Consider the following 23842-nt stretch of genomic DNA (forward strand, 5'->3'; position numbering starts at 1 on the left):
ATACACATAAAAAGCATTCATTTATTTATATTGTTTCTCCAGCAGAATAGACTTTGTTTTAAAGTGGCACAATGGGATATTTCAGCATAGACTACGTGAGCGTAGACTATTCCCAGTGTAGACGTCCCCTTTGAAGTGTTCTGGGCTGGCGGCCTAGGTCGAGAAGCACTTCATAGCGCACGCTAACACCCGAGAGAGCTGCTTAACCCACGTATCAGCCGTGCTAAAGAGGCAGAGGCCTCTGTCCACAGGGCTTGCAACCGGCACTCATTAACCACAGTATGGAGGGCTATGGAGGAACACATGCCACCACTCGCAGAAAGTCTCATTCATTAAGGAGAGCTACAGTAGTGAGCTTTGCCCATCGTCAATCAAGCCCGACTTCTTCCTAATGCAATATACCGCACCAGTTATTATGCAGCAGGATATTGTATAACATGCTTCCCTGACTGAGAGTCTTCAACAGTCCCCTATTGTTAAGATAAATGTATACGTTCGCCGGAAGCCGTTCAATTGAGGCTTCTCAACTGACGTAATCAGTTTCTCTCATACGCGAACTGCATTTCCACTGAGAACAGCTAATATGATCTGGCTAAGATAACATCAGTTCCTTCGGTGCAGATGAACATGAGGCTGGGTAAGGTTAAGCGCTAATTGTTATGCTAGAAACGGTCTCAACAAGCAACATTTAAATTGCAATCATCTCATCCTTTGTAGTTTCTGAAAATAATAATCTTGAACCCTCTCACCAGCATTATGCATGCGTGCCCTACTTGGACAATAACACAACAAAGTACATTCTGTCCACATTAGAAAGATAAGAGATATTTAATTCCTTAAACAAATAGGAAGTCAGATTAAGTTTATACATTATGGACATAGCCAGCTAGCTGCTCTCATTTAAGGTTCAGTATCTTAAAGGAGAGCATTTTGCAGTGACAATTCCATATGCCAGGAATGGGAGCAGGCCAGAAATGACTATATTGCCCGCATTTTCTGACATTTGTTTCATATGAACCCACTATTGGTGTATGCCTTAAGGTCATCCGTTTGTGTGGAACTTTGTTGTTAGTTGTCTAAAATCAATGCAGACACAAATTTTTGTGTGTGTCTGTATTGTGCTCAGTTCACGACTGCCATTTCGTGTATTGTAAGCCTCTACCATTTTAGTTCACACACAATGTCACACATAATTACCTCCACACCACCACACCACCACACCCCCCCCCCCCTTCCCCCCCTCCCCTCCCCAACAAGTCCCGGTCTGGTCATCACGTTTTCATCGAAGATCCAGGTGACTGAAGCTCCAGTACCACTCCCATTTCCTTTTCCTTATTGAATACAACAAGCCCTAATCTCATTACCTCAGAAACAACAGGATTATGCCAAGGTTTGCTGCTGGAGAGTCCATCCTCAACACACAGTGAAGCAGCCAACAAAAGGAAGACAACCAAAGAAGAAGAGAGAGAGAAAGATAAAGAGAGAGAGAATCGCCTGGGGTAAACAAGTGTGACCTCTCTCCTTATTACATTATAGTATTTTTCTGCAAAACAGACGCCATTAAGCAAGACAGTGCGGGAACCAGGGCCTGAGTCAAGGTCCAGGTCTTAAAGACACAGTTTGACAGGGAGAGGAAACCCAGTGGCTCGCCTTGTAAAGGCACCAGACACGGGATCAAATCAGGCTGCCTCACCTCCTGGTCAAAAATGGTTGATGGGCGCATCATAACAGGGTAATGTTACTTCAGGGCATCCAGGGTAACTCAAATTATACAACAGTTCTCCACAATGACCAACAAAGCACCCACAGGGTACCAACCAAACAACCAGAGGAAGGGGAAATGGAAACAGAGCTGTGGGGACTTCAAAAATCCAACTATGCCCCAACCTTCAAAATCATACACTACTAATATTACTATTTGATTGTTAATCTGTTTAATTCATTTAAAAGCCTCAAAGTGAATTATAGGCTTCAGGGTGAGTTCGGTTAGCAGAACAAGAGTGCACAAATGGAAATTGGCAAAGGAGAAATTTTGTACAGATATTAGGAAGTAAAAATCCAACTAAGCCCCAACCTTCAAAATCATACACTACTAATATTACTATTTGATTGAGGCTTTTAAATGAATTAAACAGATTAACAAAGTGAATTATAGGCTTCAGGGTGAGTTCGGTTAGCAGAACAAGAGTGCACAAATGGAAATTGGCAAAGGAGAAATTTTGTACAGATATTAGGAAGTATTTCTTTGCACAGCGAGTGGTCAATGTGTGGAATATCTTCCAGTACATGTAGTGGAGGCAGAAACATTGGGGGTTTTCAAGACCAGGCTCGATACGGTGTTAGATACTATTTAGTTTTTAGGCAAACGAAGCAGTAGGTACACTTAGGGGTAGGAAAAGGCGAGCATTGCTGGGCTGAATGGCCTGTTCTCACCATTACCTTATGTTATGTTAGGTTATTACATTTAGCAACGATGCAACTGCAGGGTTAAAAGACAATTCTTAGGTGCAGTGAACAGACGTAAAATCTGCTTCGGTCATTACAGTCTCCAGGAACGCATACAGTTTCTCCCACCGCCACATGATTGCAAAAGCCCTCTTAAGACAAAACACGCCCCTTTTGAAATTGCCTTTCAAACCCTCCTCTAACCGATTTAGCCCGGTCAGCAGGGGGGCTGGAATGTGAAGACTGTAAAATTGGACTGAGTGGACGTTTTTATTTAAGTCAAAGAAATGCGTTTACTCCTGAAAAACTCCATTAATGTCTCCTCCATCATGGCTGCAGCCCTTCTGAGGAGCATGAAGAACCCCCTGCAGAGCCTTTCCGTCAAGCTGGCAGGAGAGAGGAGAGAGGAGAGAGGAGAGAGGAGAGAAGGGACCTATTCTTTCATCCCGCCTCACTCTTCCTCTCTCTACTCCAGGCTCTCCCTTTCTACTTAAGGCTTCGCTGTCGATATTCACTTAACACAATCAAATTGTTTTGGGTCTGCTTTCCTGTGACTTTGGTAAAATATTAAAACAAGTAATTCATTCCAGTAATTCATAATGTTATTTTATTACACTTTACCGGGAATATAAGGTGTGAAATATAGTCGCAAAGAATGAAAGAAACAAACAAACAAAGGAACAGGGCGTAATATGTTTACTACTATCTGTTGGCCATCACAGCTTCCTGCAGGGAGCACTTCAAGGCATCACAATAACTCTAGAAAGCTACACATCACACAGAGCCCTTGTACAGAGCTTCCATTTCAAAAGCAGGCACAATAAAGCGCAGTAAAGGCATCTGGTATTAACACATCACCTGTGTTAAACATGTGCCTGGGTAGCATGCCACTGCACGTGCCTTCACTGTTCTGGGATCAGTCACCTCCTGCTACCCGCATAACGCCGGCTGATGTCCTAGCCTCTGCTGCTAGCACTGTGTCCATGTGAAATATTCAACCTGATCAGACTGACTGCTGAAATGCACGAGGAGAAAATAATGTTTGGCCAGGACTGAAAAGAAGATTTGAAAATGCTGAAGAGCCACTGCGGTCCAATGAAATTATTTTTGGCTGAATATTTTGGTCTTGGATGACAAAAGCATTTTACAGGGAAAATATTTTCAACAATATTATTAATTGAATTCATACTGAATGGCCCTGCTATGCAGGTTTCAGCATAGCAGCATAAATGTTTTTTGAGAATAAGACCAGAGACGGATGTCCCCTACAGTGGACACAAATGAATTGCCTGGTCCTTAGTAAGACATTCTGCATGCTATTCAAGAAAAAGCGTTCATACTTAACCCTATAAATGCTGCTCCCTTGGATCCCTCGTAGTAATTAAACCGCAAAAAGCTGATTGTTAAAAAGACTCTCTGCTAGCGAGAACGGTAGTAGCCTCTTATTTTCAAAACAGGGCAATAACATTCAATACAATATAACAATACAACAACAAAAATATACAATTCATAATTTTCATGAATGAACACACTGTTTTAATAGAATAATAAGCTTTTATGATCATTCATTTATTTCTCTGGAGAAAAATATATGCAAATGTTTTGTATTTGGAGAGACTTAGGGACACTTCAGGACATCTGGGTGCAGTTTTGGGAAAACTCATGTGGAATTTGAATGCTTGTCAATATCTTTACCAAATTTTGTACACATGTTCACGTCAAGTTTTTGCATACATTTGTGAATAAATGAAATAAGTACTTCTGGGTTGATCCTTGACTTAGTTATTGAGATATTCAGTGCTAAACTATAAAAACATAAGGAGTTTTGACATTTTCCTTATTTTTGTGCATCTTCTGTTTACAATGTACACTCAGTGAGCACCTAATTAGGTAGACCAGTAAACCAGCTTCTTAATGGCAATATTTAATCAGCCAATCATGTGGCAGCAACTAAATGCATAAAAGCATGCAGACATGGTCAAGAGGTTCAGTTGTTTTTCAGAGTGGGGAAAAAATGTGATCCAAGTGACTGGTTTGGGTATCTCAGAAACTTATGCTATGACATGTTTGGTCTCAAATTTCTGAATGGTACAAGCCTCTTCCTTCATTTAAGTCTACAACCATGTGTGTTGCAGTAAATCGTTTTTGAGATATTGACACTTTTATATGATTAGAACGAAACGGTTGAAAATTCATGAAGAAATGTGTTGTTGGTTCTACTGTCATGGGCCTCTCAATTTCATCGGTGCTTAACCACAGCCAATTCCGTGTGCTCAGCTAGACTGGCTACAGAAATACAATTGAGGTATTCCTGCCAAATGACATGATACTGAAGAACCTGGTCAATTTAAAGTCAGCGTCCAAGTCATAAGGAACATTCTGTCTAGGTGATCAGAAGCAGTCTTTGCTGTTCCTCTTCTGAACAGAGAGGATTTTTTCAATCAAATACAAAAGGCTCTTTGTCGGGCGTCCATTGTGGCGGGTTTACTGATCTACCGTGTGCTGAGTGGTCTATAGCACACAGGATGTTGGTTTAATCGAGCAGAACTTCCCTCTGAATACTGAATAGACCTCAACTGTGGCATACAGGTCCCAAGACACTTTGGACCTAAATTCGGTGCATTTTAATCCAGAAACTCCACACAGGGACTGGACTTTAATCCTTGCCTCATAGTCCTTCACAGTGAAGGGAGAGGTCACTAGAGGTTTCTGGCATAGGTGACATGTGCTGAGGTACGCATGCACAGACACACAGGCAATTCCATACGGCTCGAATCTACGTAAAGCTCACGTTGGGACATCTTACCTGTCCAGAATGGGCGCCCCTCTGCTCTCCCCTCTGCTGCCCCTTCTCTCCCAAACTACAGAAACATTAAAGGCAAATTTCTCGGCTCGCCAAATTTACTTCCCGGCTTTCACAACCAAACGCTGACAGAAACAATAATTACATAGCAAGGTCTATTATACGCCATCAATTCGACAAAAACACATCAGCTTCAGGTTTGCTCAAGTTTTTTGCTTTTTTAATGACAATAGCCTCAGAACATGTCATGAGCAGAGAATGCAGATATTGCAAATGCTTTTAATGACATTATCTGTGGAAAGCAGTAATATGCTGAGATTGCTAGGAAACATGCCTGTGTAGGTTGCCCAGTGATCTTGCCTAGAGCACCAAATGAGCCAGAACCTCCGCTGGAAGAGGTTACTCAGCTGCAGCCCCACTGCTAATGCCATGCTGCCGCTATTCGCTGGATCAGACGTGCCTGAGGAAGCCATGAGGAAACTGCCGTACAAAATCCGGAATGTTCTGAAGGCCTTGGCACAGTGAAGGCTTGCCAACACTGTGGAAGAGTTTCTTTTATTCTCCCTGCAGTAATAAATACGTGATAGCGTTTAAGAACTGCACAACTCGTACTATTACTGTACATGCAGTGCCATGAAAAAGTATTTGCCCGCTTCCTGATTTGCTCTATTATTGCATTATTTTCACACCGGCTGCTAAACAATAATCCATCCATTATCTTAACCTGAATAGGGTTGCGGGGGGGCTGGAGCCGGAGGACCGGAGTACCCGGAGGAAACCCACGCAAACACAGGGAGAACATGCAAACTCCACACAGAGAGGCCCCTGCCGACCGGGATTCAAACCCAGGACCTCCTTGTTGTGAGGTGGCAGTGCTACCCACTGCACCATCTGTGCTGCCCCTAAATAATAATAATAACAATAATTAAAACTGTATGCACACATTAATTAAAGGTTTGAGGAATCACTGAAGGAGAATAGACCACTTTCTGTAATTTACTTTTTTGTGTATCGGTATTTTAAGTTGGCTGGGTAAGCAGTGTTTGGCTAGTTAAGTTTGGTCACTTTTGCTTTGTTGTTTGTTTGTTTATTTGTTTGTTAAAAAAAGAAAAAAGAAAAACAATAATTCAAATAGGCCCTGGTTCTTATCTTTGTTGTACAGGTAGCATTTGAAATTGTACTTCCCTCTTGGGTCTTTCAGCGCACTTATCCCTGGTTATGGGTATGCACTTTGTTGTACGTCGCTCTGGATAAGAGCGTCTGCCAAATGCCATCAATGTAATGTAATGACAAACACAAATGCTATTTTTACATATCTCCCAGTCAGTTGATTCCATTTCACCCACCACAAAATATAAGGAAATATCTGGCTTATTCACGTGTGAGTAAATCATTTTGGCCCTGTAACGTCTTACTGCAACGTATCCACAAACGAAAGAAAAAGGTGGAGGAACAGGCTTCTTAAAGTGAAGTGTGCCAGTACGGCCACGAATCCCGCTTATTCCCCGGTATTTCCGCAAAGGCGGCGGGGAAAGCGTCTCAGAGCGGTTTAAACTGGCCCGTCACCGGCGAGACGGCACGGGAAACTCACAAAGTGCCAGGGACACGCAACCCTGGCAATAAACCGGCGTCTGCACAAACAGTGCTACGCGAGCAGGGTCTACTGGAAAAACGGGGCCCCCGCCACACCGTCCAAGGGAGACGCATTCCCGGGCACGCAGTAATGGCACATCCGAAAGTATGCACATCCCGAATGAGAACGCAGGAATGCACCTTCAGCCTGTACTCCCCCCCCCCCCCCCCCCATCCCCCCCATCCCCCCCATCCTCCCATTCAGTCGTGAGAGATCCGGCGGACCGCTTCCCGCTGCGATGACGTTAGCCGCGGCACGCGAAAAGGCGCTGAATGCTCTCCCGTGCATTACGTGCGCCGGATCTTAACTGTAGCAATGGGAGGAAAGGCACTCGGTGTGACGACGGGTCTGGGACTCCAATCCCCCACCGGTGGGGTTAAACGGCCAGCGCTGGGCGTTTAACTGCTGCATGGCACGCAGTTGCCTGGAGACACTGACCCTCGCACGCAGCTAATCCACGGCAACACATGTGCCTAATGTGTGGGGAGAGGGCATGTGCTCGTTCGGCAGACGGGGAGGAGGGGGAGGGGTCCTCGGGGCGGGCTGCTGCACGTGGGCGCGGGGGGGGAGCCAGACGGATCGATGTGAGAGAGCGAACAAATCGGATCAGAGCGGAGGACAAGCCGCGGTGAAACGGGAGGAGCGAGGGAGAGGGGAAGGAGGGGTGACTCACCAGGCCGTAACGAGTGGTGGTCTCCAGCACGTGTTGCCTGGCACTGCTCAGGGTCTCTAAGAGGGCACCGGTGCCCCCCCGGGCCAGGCCAAGGGTGGTGGTGGGGGCGTTCTTCACAGCGGACACCACCGACACATAGGCACTCTGCAGCTGCCGTCCCAGGCCACCGAGCAGACCCTGCAACCGCCCACTCTGGAGAGAAGGGCAGGACACACAGGACTCCGTTACACTCAGTCGCAGTACTCAAATCCTACTCACAGGGCGTCAACATCCTCCACAGTTTTATACTCCCACAGTCTCATCCTCCATGCTCTCTGGGAAAAAAAGGGTTCTTTGACTTTTAACGCTTGTAGTTCTTTATGGAACCCTGTACCATGGGTGTGAATTATGAAAGCACCCAGACAAAAGTACCTCAATGCATTTCACCGGTCATATGTCTTGAAAAACGGACATATGATCAAATTCAACATTGGCGTCGCATCCGTCTGTTAAGGGAGATGTACCGTGCAGGTCACATCCGTCTGTTAAGGGGGATGTAATGTGCAGGTCACATCCGTCTGTTAAGGGAGATGTAATGTGCAGGTCAAATTCGTCTGTTTAGGGAGATGTAACATGCAGGTCACATCTGTCTGTTCAGGCGTGCAGGTTGCATCCGCCCATAAGGGGTTAATGCAATTAGTGCAGCTTCTCTTCTCTAGACGTTTCTAGAGACACACTCTCAGACAGTCTCAGTGCAGTGACACTCTTTGCACAGTGGCAATTTCCAAGCCCACATTTAACGTGGCAGCACGTCTGACCCCATCTACAAGGATTTGGCTTCCTTCCAGGCAAGGGAGGTGTGGAGTGGGTGGATCTAGGAGAGGTATGTAACTCAGCACTTACCGTGTCATTGATTGTACATGCAAACACCTCCATTAGCATTCAACAGCGGGAAAACGCCTGCATGTTTAATTACATTTTCTCTCATAGAAAAACAAACCCCGCTAACATCAACCCCTAGGTCACGTTACGGACACCTCCAGAGCACCTAGCTGAATTAAAAAGATAACCCCTGCCCCCTGTGGCTAAGCCCATTTTGGCATGCACTGAATGCATTTTGGGGTTAATGAATAAATCCAAAGAAACTTCTAGCAAAACACCCGGCTGCTGACTATAGAAGTCTATCTGTGCCAGGCAAGTAAGTCGCCATAACCTCAGGTATGTCTGTAGCCGATTACCACCCTGCAGCAGGCATGAGCTAAAGAAAATCTCATAACCCTGCTCTAAAATCCAGCTTGAAATTACCAGTAACCAGCTCAAAACATAGCTTGAGCTATTTTATTAAGCCGGGAACAGATCCCCCCCCCCCCTCCCTCCCGCACCCTTCATAACCCAGCCGAACTCTACACCGAGCCTTCTGCAAATAAAACATGGCTAATGACACTTAGCCTGCAGGCAGACATCTAATAACAGGCTGGCGTGGGTTCACAGTAGGAAGGCTTCATGCTCCCGAGACGCTTAGGCAGGTGAGAGAGCAAAACTCATGGGAATGGCTTCTTCTCTGAGACGGACATTTAATAAACTTTGTTCCCGTGGTCCAGGTCCTGAAAGGGCCTTATGCTTCCGAGCCGGCTATGGGATCGGCCGACGGCATCACAGCCATTTTCTCTGCATGATTTCCATGAGAAGTGCATATCTAAACTTGCATGATTTCCATATGCCATATAAATGTGTTCCTGTGTGTGCTCAGTGGCACTGCGAGATATTTGGAGGGTGTTTCCATTCTTAGGGCTCTTTCAAACTGCTAATTTTTCACCTTGTTTTTCTTTTTCTTGCGCCTTTTCCTGTTCCAAGCTCCCCCCGTTGGGAGAGGCTAGAAAAAGAGGCGAGAAAAGGATGTGAATGATGTGAAATGGAGAACATGTGAATCAGGCGAATGGAATGTTCTCGCTCCTTCAAAAATCCGTTCAAAGCCACGTCTTGACAGATGGTAAGAAATGGACCCACAGGTGGAACATTTAAACGTCACGCTTTTCTGGAAAAAGGATGCGCTCATGTGTCCTTGCCCAACGGAAAGTTCCTAACTTCAACTTCTAGCTCCTAGAAGGAGCACGTAATGGGTTGGAAAGTCCTTAAAAATGGTGGACCTCAAAATCGATTTCCAGGTTAGGAGCAAGGAAAAGAAAAAAAAGAGGAGAAAAATAAGGGAGAATGAGAATGAGTTTATCTGCTTCAGGAGCAGGATGTGACTGAATGTAATCACTGGCAATTGATGGCACATGGTGGAGAGCTCAATTAGGGCCCTTAAAATGAGGTAGCTTTGAAAAGCAAGCTTTGAAAAGTAATAATTGTCAAAGGTGTTTTTAAACAGGACAAGCACATCTAATGAGACTTGGACAAATGTATTATCCAACTTAGAATAGGCCAGCACAGTGTTGGTAAATGTGCCATGGAAACACTACCAACTAGTCTTAGGTATGTCGCTGATCCCATGCCAGTGGGAGGTGGAGACACCAACCCTGGGTCAGTAACAGCTGATTCTGGGTCAGTGGAGAGCACAAGGTTCACCCGCAAGAACACCTGATCTCAGAGCAGTTGAAAAGCCATAAAATCCTTAGATGTAGCAGAACTCTGCACCTTCAGCAGCTCCCCCTCCTTCTTCTTCCTCGCCTCCTTGTTGGTCTGCTGGTCCCTGCCCACCAGAAGCCCCCCCACGGTGCTCCGCAGCCCCAGCACCACGCCCCCCGCCATCTCCAGGTTCCTGGTGGCGACGCCCGTCTGTGGAGAGAGTCAGAAAAGCATTCATTCATTCATTCATCATTAAAGGCCCACACACATATTTTTAGTGTTTCTGAGCGTTTCATATCATATCAGCTTTTGGGTTGTGTTCCATACTGATTAAAAAAAAGGAAATCGGTCAAAATGTGCATATTTTAGGATCAAACCGATATCTATTTTCATAAAAACTCATTCCTACATGATATGATGTATGCTTTTGCATAATTGTCGGATGACATATAAATCTCCGAGCCCATGGAATCTGTGGGCTTTTAAACAAACAACTTACACGCTATTTATTAGGTTGTCCTGTACATCAGCTTGTTAATGCAAATATTTAATCAGCCAATCATGCAGCAGCAACTAAATGCATAAAAGCATGCAGACGTTCAGCAGTTGTTCAGACCAAATGTCAGAATGGGGAAGAAATGTGATCTAAGTGACTTTGACTGTGGAATGATTGTTGGTGCCAGACTGGGTTTGAATCCAGTGTGCAGCAGTTCTGCAGGCAAAAATACATTGTTAATGAAAGAGGTCAGAGGATAATGGCCAGACTGGTTGAAACTGACTGGATGGTAACCGTAACACAAATGACCATACATTACAACAGTGGTATCCAGAAGAGCATCTCTTAAGTGGATAAGCTAAAACATCAGAAGACCAATAAGTCTAAAAAATAAGTCTAATTAATACCTAAGAAAGCGCTCAGTGAGTGTATATGTATATCCCCTCATTTCATCCAAATATAAAAAGAAAAAGCCATTTTGCAGGTGAGTCCCATCAATGCCTACAGTAGTCGGTCAAGTGTGCCTTGTATGCCACAGGTCCTCTGACAGCGTCTGCGTTTCAGTCTGCAGTCCAGCAGTGGCACCCCGCAGTCAGTCCACACAGCCTGCACAGGCAAACCGAGGGCGTCCGATTGGCCGGGGGAATTGCTGGTGTGCTGGACTCCATGACAAACTGTGGGCGCTTCAATTAAACACTATATAATGAATGTACTTCACAATCATTTCACAGTCTTTCGGGAAGAGCACCAAAAATGCTATCACAAACCCGGCAGAGAAATGGCAACCGCAGACCCACAAGCCTCTGCTAAATTATGCATCTGTGCCAAATAAATGCATTACATTAATTAGTTAATAATTTATAAATAATGAATAATCAACTGTACAAAATAAGAAATAAATAAAGCGGGGTAATAAATAAAATAAATGCAATATGAATATGTTCAACAGAAGTCTGCCTCCAATTGTAAAGGGTGAGCCAAATTAACAAAATGGCATGCTGGGAATAAATCAGAAGCAGATGTACGACAGGGGTACATAATAGCAGCCTTATATAAACCAGATCAGAGGTCCTTTTCCACGGACCATAGACCATAGTCTTCCTCGCTTTTGGCCTCTTAGCACACTTTCAGGTAAATGGCAGCCTCTTCTGCTTTCAGTGAGTGTCTCCATGTAACCTAATTACCAGGCCCACATAACAGCCCTTTCTCCCTGCAGTTCTGTGGAAAGAGTGAAAGAGGACCAGCTCCATACAGTTGGACAAGGTCATAAGAATCTAGCTATCACACATTCAAACACTCACACACGAACACACGCACGGACGCATGCATGCGCACACAGGCACACAACATGCAAAACCACACACAACCATGAAAGGACGCATATGCGACCACACAGATGCACAAACACAGACAGACAGATACTGTAGCTAGATACATGCGGATGTAGATGAGTGTGGGCTTGTGCTCCCCTTTTGAACAATGCCAAAGCTATTCGTAGCACAGACACACCTCAAAATAACTCCGAATAGGACCCATCATCACAACACGCCATTCTTCGTCTTCATGGGCACGTGGCAAAATGCCAGTGAAGGGAAAAAAAGATTACAATACAGGACAGCATGTGATCAGCTCATGACCACAATGAATCACTCAGAATCACTTGCATGTTCTGAGGTTTTTTTAGCGTCTTCAGAAACTATAATCACCGGACGAGTGCAATTTGAATCGGAAATGAAATGCTTATTTAAAGGCCCAATTCTTGGGCCTGAATGGTTTTGGGAGCCTTTTAAAAAAACACAAACAAGCACAAGTTGACAAAAAGGCAATTTGTGTGCATTGTACTGCTGCTCATGTCCTATGCTAATATGTCTTCCGGAACATTCTACTTCAAGAGCCTCTCTGTGCAAGCCCTTCGCCGTGTGCCTGTGTCTACACGGACCTCTCCCTGACCGTATGGTCTCCACAGTTACCCCCTGACTTTAACTGACCTTCCCATAATTCTTTTTGACTGTAATTTTTCAGATTGGTGCTTTTCTGTTTATTTCTTTTATAGAGTCAGGCCAATAATTTTGACTAAAACATTTGACAATATTTACAAGAAATGCTTAGTGAATAAATGTGTTCAATGTAGGCTCAAATCTCCCACAACATGATTGTGTTTGCATTCACTTCTATCGAGCCGGACAGCTCTGAGACTGCAATGACTGCAAAGTGGCGTTGACAAGGAGAGAGTACTTTGGGCGGGTGGGGATTTGAGCCAGGATGCAGCCATGGGGACCTCTCAGGAATGCATAAAGCAAACATGAAGTATGCAAGTCTGGGTCCACATACTGACAATTACGTAGCGCAATTGTGCCTAAGCAACTGGACACACGCTTATTATATAATTTCAGCACAAACCCATTCACACTTCACAGGTTGCATCAACATACATACGTGGAAATACATGGAGAACACGTCAGCCTTATATAGTCATGGATTCTCATTTCAAACATCACAAGTGCCCAAGAGAACACAGTGATTCCACAACAAGTGTCATCTAAATGGATTCTGACAGGTCCAATAGGTAGTTCCAAACTGAAACCAGGCTTAAGATTCTGGGAAAATGGAAAAAGGAAAAAAGGGTGGGTGAAAAAAGCAGAGAGGAATTTTGACTGGTGCCTTCCTGTGAGCAGCACTAGGGCCTCTCATTTAGCTGGTCAGCAGGGATACACCGCTCTCCTGTGCCCTGTTAAACACACAGAAGAGGCTGTTTCTCTCCATAAAATGCAGAGTTGCTATAGAACTACACCGCTGTACTGCATTTGCACACTGAGACAGTGCCAACACAAGTGAGCTTACAGTAAAACCATATTGGTGGGTTGTATTTATTTATCAAACAAACTGATATATTTTTATTTAAATTTAAATTTTATTTATTTGTTTGCAGAGTGCAGTTAGCATTCTCTGTTTTGTCCTGTATTCATTTAGCGAAACGGTCCCAACATGAGAACCTATGACCTGAGGCCACAGGCAAGAGAACAACCTGACATCAAGATCCTACCTTTCAGCATGAACGCTTATTATTTACATTCAATATTTGCCATGCTAAACATGATGAACATTCAAGCTGAACGTTCATGTTTGAACTAGCACACAAAAGCTACGTCATGCCGGTAGTCAGCTGGCTAGCCGGCATAACATGTTTTCCTCTTTTGGTTACTATGAAGGTTGAGTAATAATGGTGAGTCCATTGTGGACAGAAATAGCAAGTGTTAGCCAAGCATATTTTATGGCCACATTAGCACTCTGTTAAAAGCATGAAGTATGAAATCAACTCATCAGTCAACACTGTTCCTGATGGCAAAAGATGCCATTTTTTTTGTATTTAGGATCATTTCATGATGATGAGAGCTCATCTTTCATGTTAGTGATCGTGCACTTATTTTCCTCTGGCAAAACACTGAATCTTGACTTCAATAGTGACCTCCAGCTGAGAGAGTTCAGGGATTCATTTCCTTTTAGATTTTAGAGATTTGCATAAGTAGTGTGGAGCTCACAATGGCGGTGGCTAGGACATAACCTCGTAATATAGCCTACGTGGTTTAAAGTGGAAAATGCTGCCATTACAGAGTGCAGTCCGTAAATATTTGGACAGTGGATCCATTTAAAATCCAAGGTGCTGGAGCGCAGAGCCAAAAGAACAGAAATTGTACCACTGTCCAAATACTTACGGACAGCACTGTAGCTTTCACCATGTTACCAATGACGTGACGGAAGGGCATCATGGGAAATCTCAGGATGTTTAGATTTAAGCAAGTATGGAAGGGACACAGACAAAAGCAGACCCCACAGGGTGGCCCAGCAGAAGGCACTGGGTAATTGGACATGCAGATGAGGCGTCGGGAAGAGTTAATCATCGCACAGAATTTTCTGATTTCTCGGCATCACCCGCGTGCTAATGATGTTCACGACGACGCCACTTCGCGCCGCTGATTTGTTCGCCGTAATTAGAGACTAAATACGAACAAACATTTGTCCCAGATTAGCGTTGTTGACATAATCGGTTATTCACGCCACGGGCTGTAGCAATCTGTTCGGATTTACTGGCAGCGATAGGAAGGGGATGCTCCAGAACAGATTGTCTTCATGCACCTGCGCCTCTGCCTGCCAGTCTCTCATATCCTAACGCGTCCTCTGGGTCACAAGACGGCCGCGTATGTGCCAGGAATACCGGACAGCTAGTACAAACGGATAATAGCCAGCGCTCCTTGCGCACTCTACTGCGAGTACATGTTAAAACCCTTCACGGCACATGGTGTCGCAAGCAAATGGAGAAGAAAGGAACACCTGCTCAATTCTGAGAAAAAGAAGAACCTTCTCTCTGACGGATCGCAGGTCTAAGAGAACATTGCACTCCACTACCACCGAGAAGTGCCACCACCTCCGTTAGGCGTGTGTAGAGAAAATAATGTGCATCTTTACTTGAACCTGTTCCTCCAACAAAATAATTACCATTTCCAGAAGTGGGTGTGGTTTATGTCCGTTTTCTCAGGTAATGTGCACTAGCATTATTAACGGTCATGCTTTCAAAGTACATCACTGACATATCAGAAATTAGACCATCTCTGTAGTTTACAACCAACACTAACCTATAAGAACTAAATGAGTAGAATACACAACCACATTTTATAACAGAGTCGGAACAACACTAGTGCTAGCTCTAGCTATACGAGACACTGAATATGTTGTGGGGAAAGATAGCTTTGTCAAATTAGAACGGACAAAAACAATACTGGGCTGTTGCTAGCTGGCCATAGGGTCACTGACGGCCAACTAGGAAAGCAAGCAACCTAGCAGATGCTACTAGTTTCCCTCACATGAGTTCTACTTGATAAGTGCCAATCACTTTTTCCTAATCTGGCCTGAGGAAAACTAGTTAGGAGGAAATGGTGTCCAGGACAATAGTACAATAGTAAATACTTCGTATTTAGGGAGCCACAGCAGCATGGGATGCGGTTTCTTATAGAAAACAGACGTTCCGCCCCGCCCCACCCCACCCCGTCCGGCTGTCGCTCACCAGTGGAGCCACGCCCGGGACGCTCATGACCAGCTCTCGGCCCTGGCTCCCGGCATGGTGTAGTTGCGCGGCAGTCTGACTGTAGGCCCGATGGCACACCGCGCTGACCAGAGCACCCAGCCTCCTGTATCCTGGCTGAGAGGCAGGAGACTCCCCGGCAGTGTCCTCCCATGGAGCATCCGCCTCTGGGGGAGAAAGGAGGGACATGCTGAAGACCCAGGGCATTGCGTCAGAAATCAATCAAGCCCTTTCATATTTTAACGGTTTTATATACATGTTAACCTACATGGGAGTGTTTGATTAACTAGCCCATTACGGACTAAGGTGACCTATAGAAAACCCCTTCACAATCACTCAGTGGTCATGTTTCTTGAAAGAATTGGTCATATGATCAAATAAAATGCTGGCGTCGCATCAGTCTGTTCAGGGAGATGTAACGTGCAGGTTGCATCCGTCTATTAAGGGAGAGGTAATGGCCCTCAAAGTTAACCCATGTTGGACCCCCTTCCCTGCCTAAAGATGCAGATATCTTCTTCAAAAATAAACACAACAGTAAGCCTACAAAACAAGGCTATCCATAATCTAAATACTTAAGTATTCAATAAAAAATACATTTGTCTGGCCAAATAGGAAAAATGTATTCGTCTCAAACGTTATGGAGCTCACTACAGCCTTACTATATATGGAGAACTACTCAAAGATCATAAAAAAACATCCTCAGAAACAATGAAATTCATCTACAATGTGACAATGATTGAGGCTTTTGATATTACACAATGGCTTGACTAATCCATGACCACAGTGCATAACAACCAAAATATTTTTTTCCCCATGAATGTCATTAGTTGTCCTTGGCACAGACTGTGCTGCTTTAACCTTCGAGGATGTAGAGATTGTGTTTACTGCTGAGCGTAATTCACAGTGATGAATGACTGCATTTATGATTGAGCCAGAGTGCCCCATGGTAAACAGTATTCACATTCAATGAAACCGTTCCTTTCTTAACCACAGTTAACCAAAAGTAAATACATTGGTCAGCAACGGAGCATTGAATTCAATGGTTGGAACACACACGCACATGCACATTCTGAAATGTCTCAAAGAAATTTGCAGTAACTTTATATTCTTTGCATTTCATGAAAGCTAATTGTAACAATGACATGACACATTTAATTGCCTGGTGTGGTCTCACACACATTATGCATTGGCAACTCTTGTAGATCTTGTAGAAGTCATTAAAATACGGCCCCATAGTATGCATGAGGCTAAAAGGCAAGCAGTAGAGGAAGAGGTCCAAGCAATATTGAAAATGGGGGTGATTGAGGAGTCCAGAAGTGAGTAGTTGTAATAGTGCCAAAACCAGATTGGAGCATGAGATTTTGTAATGACTTCAGAAAAATAAACAAATTCTAAATTCAGAGTAGATGAGCGCGCAGATGATTAAAGAAATGCTAGGTTTATCAGTACACATGGTCTAACCAAAGGATATTAGCAGGCTCCCCGTTCCCCACTCCCCTACCTCCAGAGTGAAGACAGGTTTTGCAAACCCTAGTGGCCTGTTCCAGTACACAGTCCTTAGCTTTGGCCAACTGGAGCCCCTCCACCAGAGACTGAAGGACCGGGTACTGTACCCTCACCGGATGTTCCCAATGATGTCATCACCAACACTAAAGACTGGGATGACCAAAAGGCTGAATTCAGTTCTGGGAGCTCTACGGGAGGCAGGGCTGACTGCAACCCCCAAGAAATATCTGCTGGGGGTGGAAGAAACAGAGTATCTCAAACTCAGGATAGGGAAGGGAATGTAAAGCCACTAGAAATTTTTTTGAAGTGATCCGGTGTCCATCAATCAGAAGCAGGAGAGAACATTTCTGGGGCTCACAAGTTATTACTGTCACTTTATCCCAGATTTTGCCTCCCTAGCAGTTCCCTTAACAGACCTGACATGTAGAAACAGCCCAAAGTGAGGTTGAGGCATTTCAGGAACAAAGGGAGGCCGTCTGCTCTAGTCCAGTATTGATGGCCCCCAGCTCCAAATCAAGCTAACTGATGCATCAGAGGTGGTGGGTGCTGCCTGAGTTTCAAGGTGAGGAACACCCAATCCTCTACATAAGCTGGAAGTTGTTACCACGAGAGCAGGAATATTCTACAGTGGAAGAACAATGTTTGGCTCCAAAGTGGCCATTGGCAGACTTCATTTATCAGGATGGCACTTATGTAGATGTCGTGAAATAAGGAAACCAATGACAGAGTCACCCGATGGTTCCTGCCCTTACTACAATCTGATTTCTCTGTTCTCCATCGGTCAGAAACAAAGCATGGAAATGCAGACACCATGCAAAGACGTGGTGACCTCTGGGTGCAGATCACACCTACCTCATGGTGGAAAAATATGAGGAAGAGTGGTGGAAGGGCAGGATGTGAAGGCAAGATGGATGCACTGTGAGAGAAGACAAGCTGGTGTAGGGAGTGTGATGCTCCGGGCAATGTTCTGCTGGGGAACCCTGGGCTCGGGCAATCACGTGGACGTCAATTTGACGTGTGCCACCTACCTAAGCATTGTCACAGACCAGGTACACCCCTTCACGGCAACGGCATTCCCCGATGTGAGTGACCTCTTTCAGCAGGATAATGTGCCCTGCCACACTGCACAAACTGTTCAAGAATAGTTTGAGGAACATGACGAAGAGTCATGAGTCAGAGAAATTCCCCAGATCTGAATCTGATGGAGCATCTGTGGGATGAGCTGGAACAACAGCAGCCGACCCACCGTGGCTCCAGCCCGCAACTTACAGGACTTAAAGGATCTGCTGCTAACGTCTCGGTGCCAGATACCACAGAGCATCTTCAGAGGTCTAGTGGAGTCCATTTCCCAGCGGGTCAGAGCAGTTTTGGGGGCAGGCGGAGGACCAACAGCATTATTAGTCATAATGTTTTGGCTCATCTGTGTAAATCCTGCGCTTTGTTTGAGAACCTGACTTGGTTGAAGACCCTGGTAAGCCTGGACTTCAGACTTTTGTTTGGGGTTGCACTCTGGTAAGCTGCCTAGCAGCCCCAGTATAGAGGAGGACCAATGGAATGCAGTTAGACTAAAAAACAAAGATGGTTTTTTGTTGTCTCTTTTATTTTTGTGTTTAATAAAAATCTGTGTATTCACTGAACCTTGAACTCTTGTAACTGTGTGTGACATACTTTCACATCTCCCAGAAGAGTGGTTACCTTTCCTCTTCTCCTGCTACTATATTATATACATATATATCTATATACACAAATATAAATGTGACTAGCTGAGGACAAGGCTAATGCTTTGGATTAGATTTGCAGACCTTAAATAAATATCCATTAGTGAGCTTTTTCTCGGTCGGGAGATGTTAAAAGCAGCAGTTAAGGGACGAAAGACAAGTTAAAGCAGGCGGTTAAAGCACGCCGAGAGTGACAGGAGTGGCAAAGTGCCAGGCGGGAGGGGAGGAGCACGTGGCACAGACCAGCGGGGCTCTGGGCGCACGTGTCCCTCCAGGTGGACCGCGACCGGGGAAACGCTGGGTGAGTCTGCAGCCTGCTGGCCGCTCCCCAGAAAGCCTTCCTCAGAGAGACAAGAAGCGGGCAATCCCATGAGCCTCGGCACGCTCGGCTAGACTATTTTCACCTTGAAATTGGCCGGCAAATGGAAGCCTTAAAAATAACCACGCAACATCCACAAATGAGGATTTCTCAGGAACGGCGTCTGACAACCGACGTCTGAGGTCCCGTGCCACTTGAAATGCATGCTGGGCCTATGAAGCAGTTTTATGCAATTGTATCTTAGCATCTCCATGTCTGAATGTTTTAACAATGAATGAGATTCAAACGGGAGTGGTTTTGTTGTTTATGTCTTTACTGTATTTATATTGTACTGTGATGCCGAAAAAACTAATTTCCATTCATTTGTGGGTGCAAGCTTTTGTTACAACCAAGCAGTTATACACCTGATTCAACTACTCAACCACACTCAGATCAGGTGTGGACTAGCCGCATGGTTGGAATAAAGGCCTGCGCCCTTTCTGGGAAAGATTGAGGACCCCTGTACTGGGGACATTACTCGTATTTTTTTTGTTGTTTTGTTTCTGTCAAAAGCAGTCTAATTCTCAGTTACTGACAAGACCCAGCCACAGCAGGGCTGCAGTGGACCCCCCCGCCCTCGCTGATACAGGCGCTAGCACAGTGTGTTCTTTTCCCTCGCTTGGTTGCGCTGTAATGACAGCTCTGAAGAATAAGCCGAACATTTCAACACCCCCCCCCCCACCCTCCCCCATACCCTGTGCAGCAGTATGAAGACGGAGTTAGTCAGTGAGGCAGTTATTTGGGGATATAAAACTACCGCTACCTTGCACAGCCGTTTTTGGGGGCTTGTAATTTTACATTGCGTGGCACAGTAGGGTTGCTAACAATGACAAACAATAACAAAAAGCACTGGATTTTCTCTGCGAAAGTATCAACACTGATACCTAGCGCAGATCCTGACCTGTTAAACAGTCTGAATAAAAATAATCTGACTGTCAGCCTTTATAAACACAGTCCTAGGAGAAATTAAGAGTAGCAGACAGTGAAGACATCCAAGTGCTCTCTGTGTGCTGCTCCAACGCAAACACTGGTCAGAACAAGCTGGAGGGTCCTCTCTCTCGAGACAAAAGTCTGTCAGACACTGCAACTCTGTATAAACTACTGGCAAATGTTCTTTTATTCAAACTATAACCTCTAGAAAGCCTGGCAAAAACCACATTTATTCGCTTATACTAAGATTACTGGTTGCCATGGTTCCCTACAGAAGCTAAATTAATCTCATACTGCCTGTAATTTTGTTGCTCGACTTGAAAGACTGCAAAAAAGCAGAAAATGAAATAACAGTGATGACAAATTGTTTAATATACATACTTCTGGAAAGACCTTTGCTTTGAAGTAGCCTGGGTGCAAAACTGAAAGAGCAAAACTGGACTGAGCAAATCTCTACCATTTCATAGTTATACATTTCATTTATTTGTATTGTCTATGGTTCGAGGAGTTTATTAGGAGGCAAATCTGCATGTGAAAATAGTTTCACATAATAAATTATACCAAACCAGTTTAACATTATGTCATTAGCCCAACTAAATATGACATTTAATTACATTATATTTATTGTTATGACTACACATTTAATAAAACTTGATAAAATATTTTAGCTGTGCAAGACAAATGCTCTCTTTAATCTTTCATTACTTAAAAGAAATAAATAAATCACATAATGATGTTTACTAGTGGCATTTTTTTTTCTTTTCCATATGACTGATAACATTTACTTTAATAATACAATGTCACCTAGTGGAGAGCTTGGTGTACTGCAACAAGTTTATGACTAAATCCTTAACAGACTGTCAGACTACTTCCCTCTACCATCCAAATAACATTCATAACAATTACACATACTGAACTGAACTGCCTGCTCTAACACAGTGTTTCTCAACTCCGGTCTTCTGGGTCCACTTGCCAGAAGGTTTTTGTTGTAACCATGAATTCACATGCAACAAAACTCATTAGTCAGTCATACCCCCCTCCTTCCCCCACTCCAATTACAAGTGTTGTTTCATCCCATATAACAAGACATACCTTATTCAGTCATTTCATTGGCCTTTGATTTTTTAAATAGGCTTCACTGATACAAAACCATATCATATGACCACTACCATTATCACTAGCACCCACTGAGTAATGCATGTAGCATGAGGGGCAGCCTGTAGCGTAGTGGTTAAGGTAAATGACCGGGACACGCAAGGTTGGTGGTTCTAATCCTGGTGTAGCCACAATAAGATCCGCACAGCTGTTGTGCCCTTGAACAAGGCCCTTAACCCTGCATTGCTCCAGGGGAGGATGGTCTCCTGCTTAGTCTAATCAACTGTACGTCGCTCTGGATAAGAGCGTCTGCCAAATGCCAATAATGTAATGCAATGTAATGAGTGGCTAAGAGGCGGCGCTAAGAGAGAAGCGTACCCAAAATAACGGGCACTCACCGATCTCCTCGTCAGACGCAGGGAGCACGTAGTTGACCAGGTGCTCGGTCAGGGAGAGGGCGACGTCCGCCCCCTCGGTGGCCAGACGGACGGGTCCGCTGCTCATCACGTAGCTCACGCCATCGCTCACCCGGCTCCTGCTCCGCTGGTAGCCCCCGGTCGCCAGGCTGAGAGCCACGCCCGAGGTGCTGGAGACGCCCTGCCTGGCCGACTGAACGGCGGAGGTGACCACCTCTGCGATGCCAGAGGCCAGCTGTGGGACATACAACACATTACATTACATTACATTACACTACATTATATTACATTACATTTAGCAGACACTTATCTAAATAAGAGTGTATATCAAGGTCACACAACAAACAACCGAGCGTGTCAGATAAGGTACAATTCCTATATGATTGGGTGTAAGTCCATGAACATATGTCCAGTACACAAGGTAGATATGTAGTCTGTAACTATCATACCAATACAAGGGGCTAATACATGCAGAGGGGAGGGGCAGGAGACCCTCTGGCCCCCATTACAATTAAGCAAAACACAAAAATATTCTTAATCGTCCCATTGAAAAGTAGGTTTTTAAAATGGTTTTATTCTTCGTCAGTGTTCAAGAAAGGACATTGCTTTCAATTACCAGCAGCAATTGTGCATACAGTTAAGAACATTCTAATCTCATATTTGCAATCTTAAAGCTGAAAGGCTTAATAGATTGAAAAATGGAGTGCCATCTACCGGCAGAAATCATATACTGACAGGTATATGCACTAGAACTTTGCAGAACAGCGGTTTCTGCATCTGTTTTATGGTTGGACTTCCCATACCCCCACCTCGCAGAAGAGTAGCCTACCAGCATATTTACAGTGTGTGAGGTTGTGTTTTTGAGTGAGCATAAATGCTCTGATTGTTCTGATTGACTGGTCTTATGCTGAAATCCTGATGTTTTCTCCTTAACAATATTTGCGTGGAGAAAGTGTCACAGTTGGTTTGTTTTTTTTAAGATGAGCAGAAATGGCAAGAATTTAATGTTAAATTAGAAGAATAGTGCTTGAATATTTTGTCCACAATAACACCAGATATGAGTATTTAGTCATTCTGATCAGCAAGTCACCACCTGAGAATCGTGTGATAGTCTTACTGAACATAATGTGGGTAGTACTGCCCCCTACCTTCTCAGGGGAGTACTGCAGAGCGGGGATCTTCTCCTCAAGTCGATCCAGTCCACTACAGGCCAGGCTGTTGACAGCTTCAACTGGGTACAGAGAGGGAAGAATTACAGCATATTTCACAACAAAAGGACCCATCCTAAGGTTAAGATGGAAGAAAAGGTCCATATAAAGATGGGTGTTTTCCAATCGTTTATCTCCTTGTTCTTTGCCTGACCCAGAAATCGATCGAGGTCCGCCATCTTTAAGGAAATTCCAACCTGTTGAATGTTCATTCTAAGCGCTACAGTTAGGTAGCTCTCAAAGTTTTCTTGAGCAAGAAAACATGAGCGCATCCCTTGCGGAAGTATTTCTTCAGAATGCGTGACATAAAAACAGTCCCCCTGAGGATCACCTCTCCCTGTCCACGCATCTGCCACGTCTGTAACTGACGTGGCTTCCAACTGATGATCGAAAGAACAAGGGCCTAATTCACGTTCGCCCCATTCCCCGTCTTCACCTCCTTTTCTCACTTCCCTTTTTACATCCGCCAATGAGGGGAGCTAGGAAAAGAAGAAGGAACGTGCCCCCTGTCTGCATGGGGAAGGTGGGACAAAGGTAAGGTGGCAGGAGGTGGAACTTGCAAGTCCCATGGCACGCTCAAGCGTCATCACGAAGTAACCAAAGCATATCTGATCTTTCTGTGATACTATTTTTAGCATAAAAGAGCTTTTTGTTCCCTATTAGCTAGATGTTTACTGGCTGAAAGTGCATAACCTTTGGTCCAAACAGGCTAGACAGCTTAAAATTGTGAAATGCCAAACCTTCCAAAAATCTGGCATGCTAGAGCAGACAGATTTTGCAATAATTAATTGCGATACCAAAGGAAAGTTCATTCCACACTGAGCAAGCAGGACATAGTGTCACAACCTGAAACAAAGTCACAAGGGACATATAGCAGCCTGAAAGGACCTCATATTCAGCAAGAGACACAGTTCACCTCGACACAAAACTGGCCTGG

General features: G+C 44.5%; 1 protein-coding gene across 2 annotated transcripts in view; it reads right to left on the bottom strand.

Annotated features, from left to right (window-relative positions):
• plin1 (perilipin 1) overlaps nucleotides 1–23842 on the bottom strand; it is a 111440-nt gene that overhangs the window by 8798 nt on the left and 78800 nt on the right. For both annotated transcript variants that reach the window (XM_061221899.1, XM_061221898.1), the window contains exons 4-8: nucleotides 22846–22928; nucleotides 21680–21932; nucleotides 15657–15841; nucleotides 10171–10311; nucleotides 7555–7746 (exon numbers count right to left, since the gene is read on the bottom strand). In XM_061221899.1, the coding sequence (XP_061077883.1) occupies nucleotides 7555–7746; nucleotides 10171–10311; nucleotides 15657–15841; nucleotides 21680–21932; nucleotides 22846–22928 (854 nt within the window). The remainder of the gene's footprint in view (nucleotides 1–7554; nucleotides 7747–10170; nucleotides 10312–15656; nucleotides 15842–21679; nucleotides 21933–22845; nucleotides 22929–23842) is intronic.

This window comes from Conger conger, chromosome 15, assembly GCF_963514075.1.
Source record: "Conger conger chromosome 15, fConCon1.1, whole genome shotgun sequence".
Classification (NCBI taxonomy): Eukaryota; Metazoa; Chordata; class Actinopteri; order Anguilliformes; family Congridae; genus Conger; species Conger conger.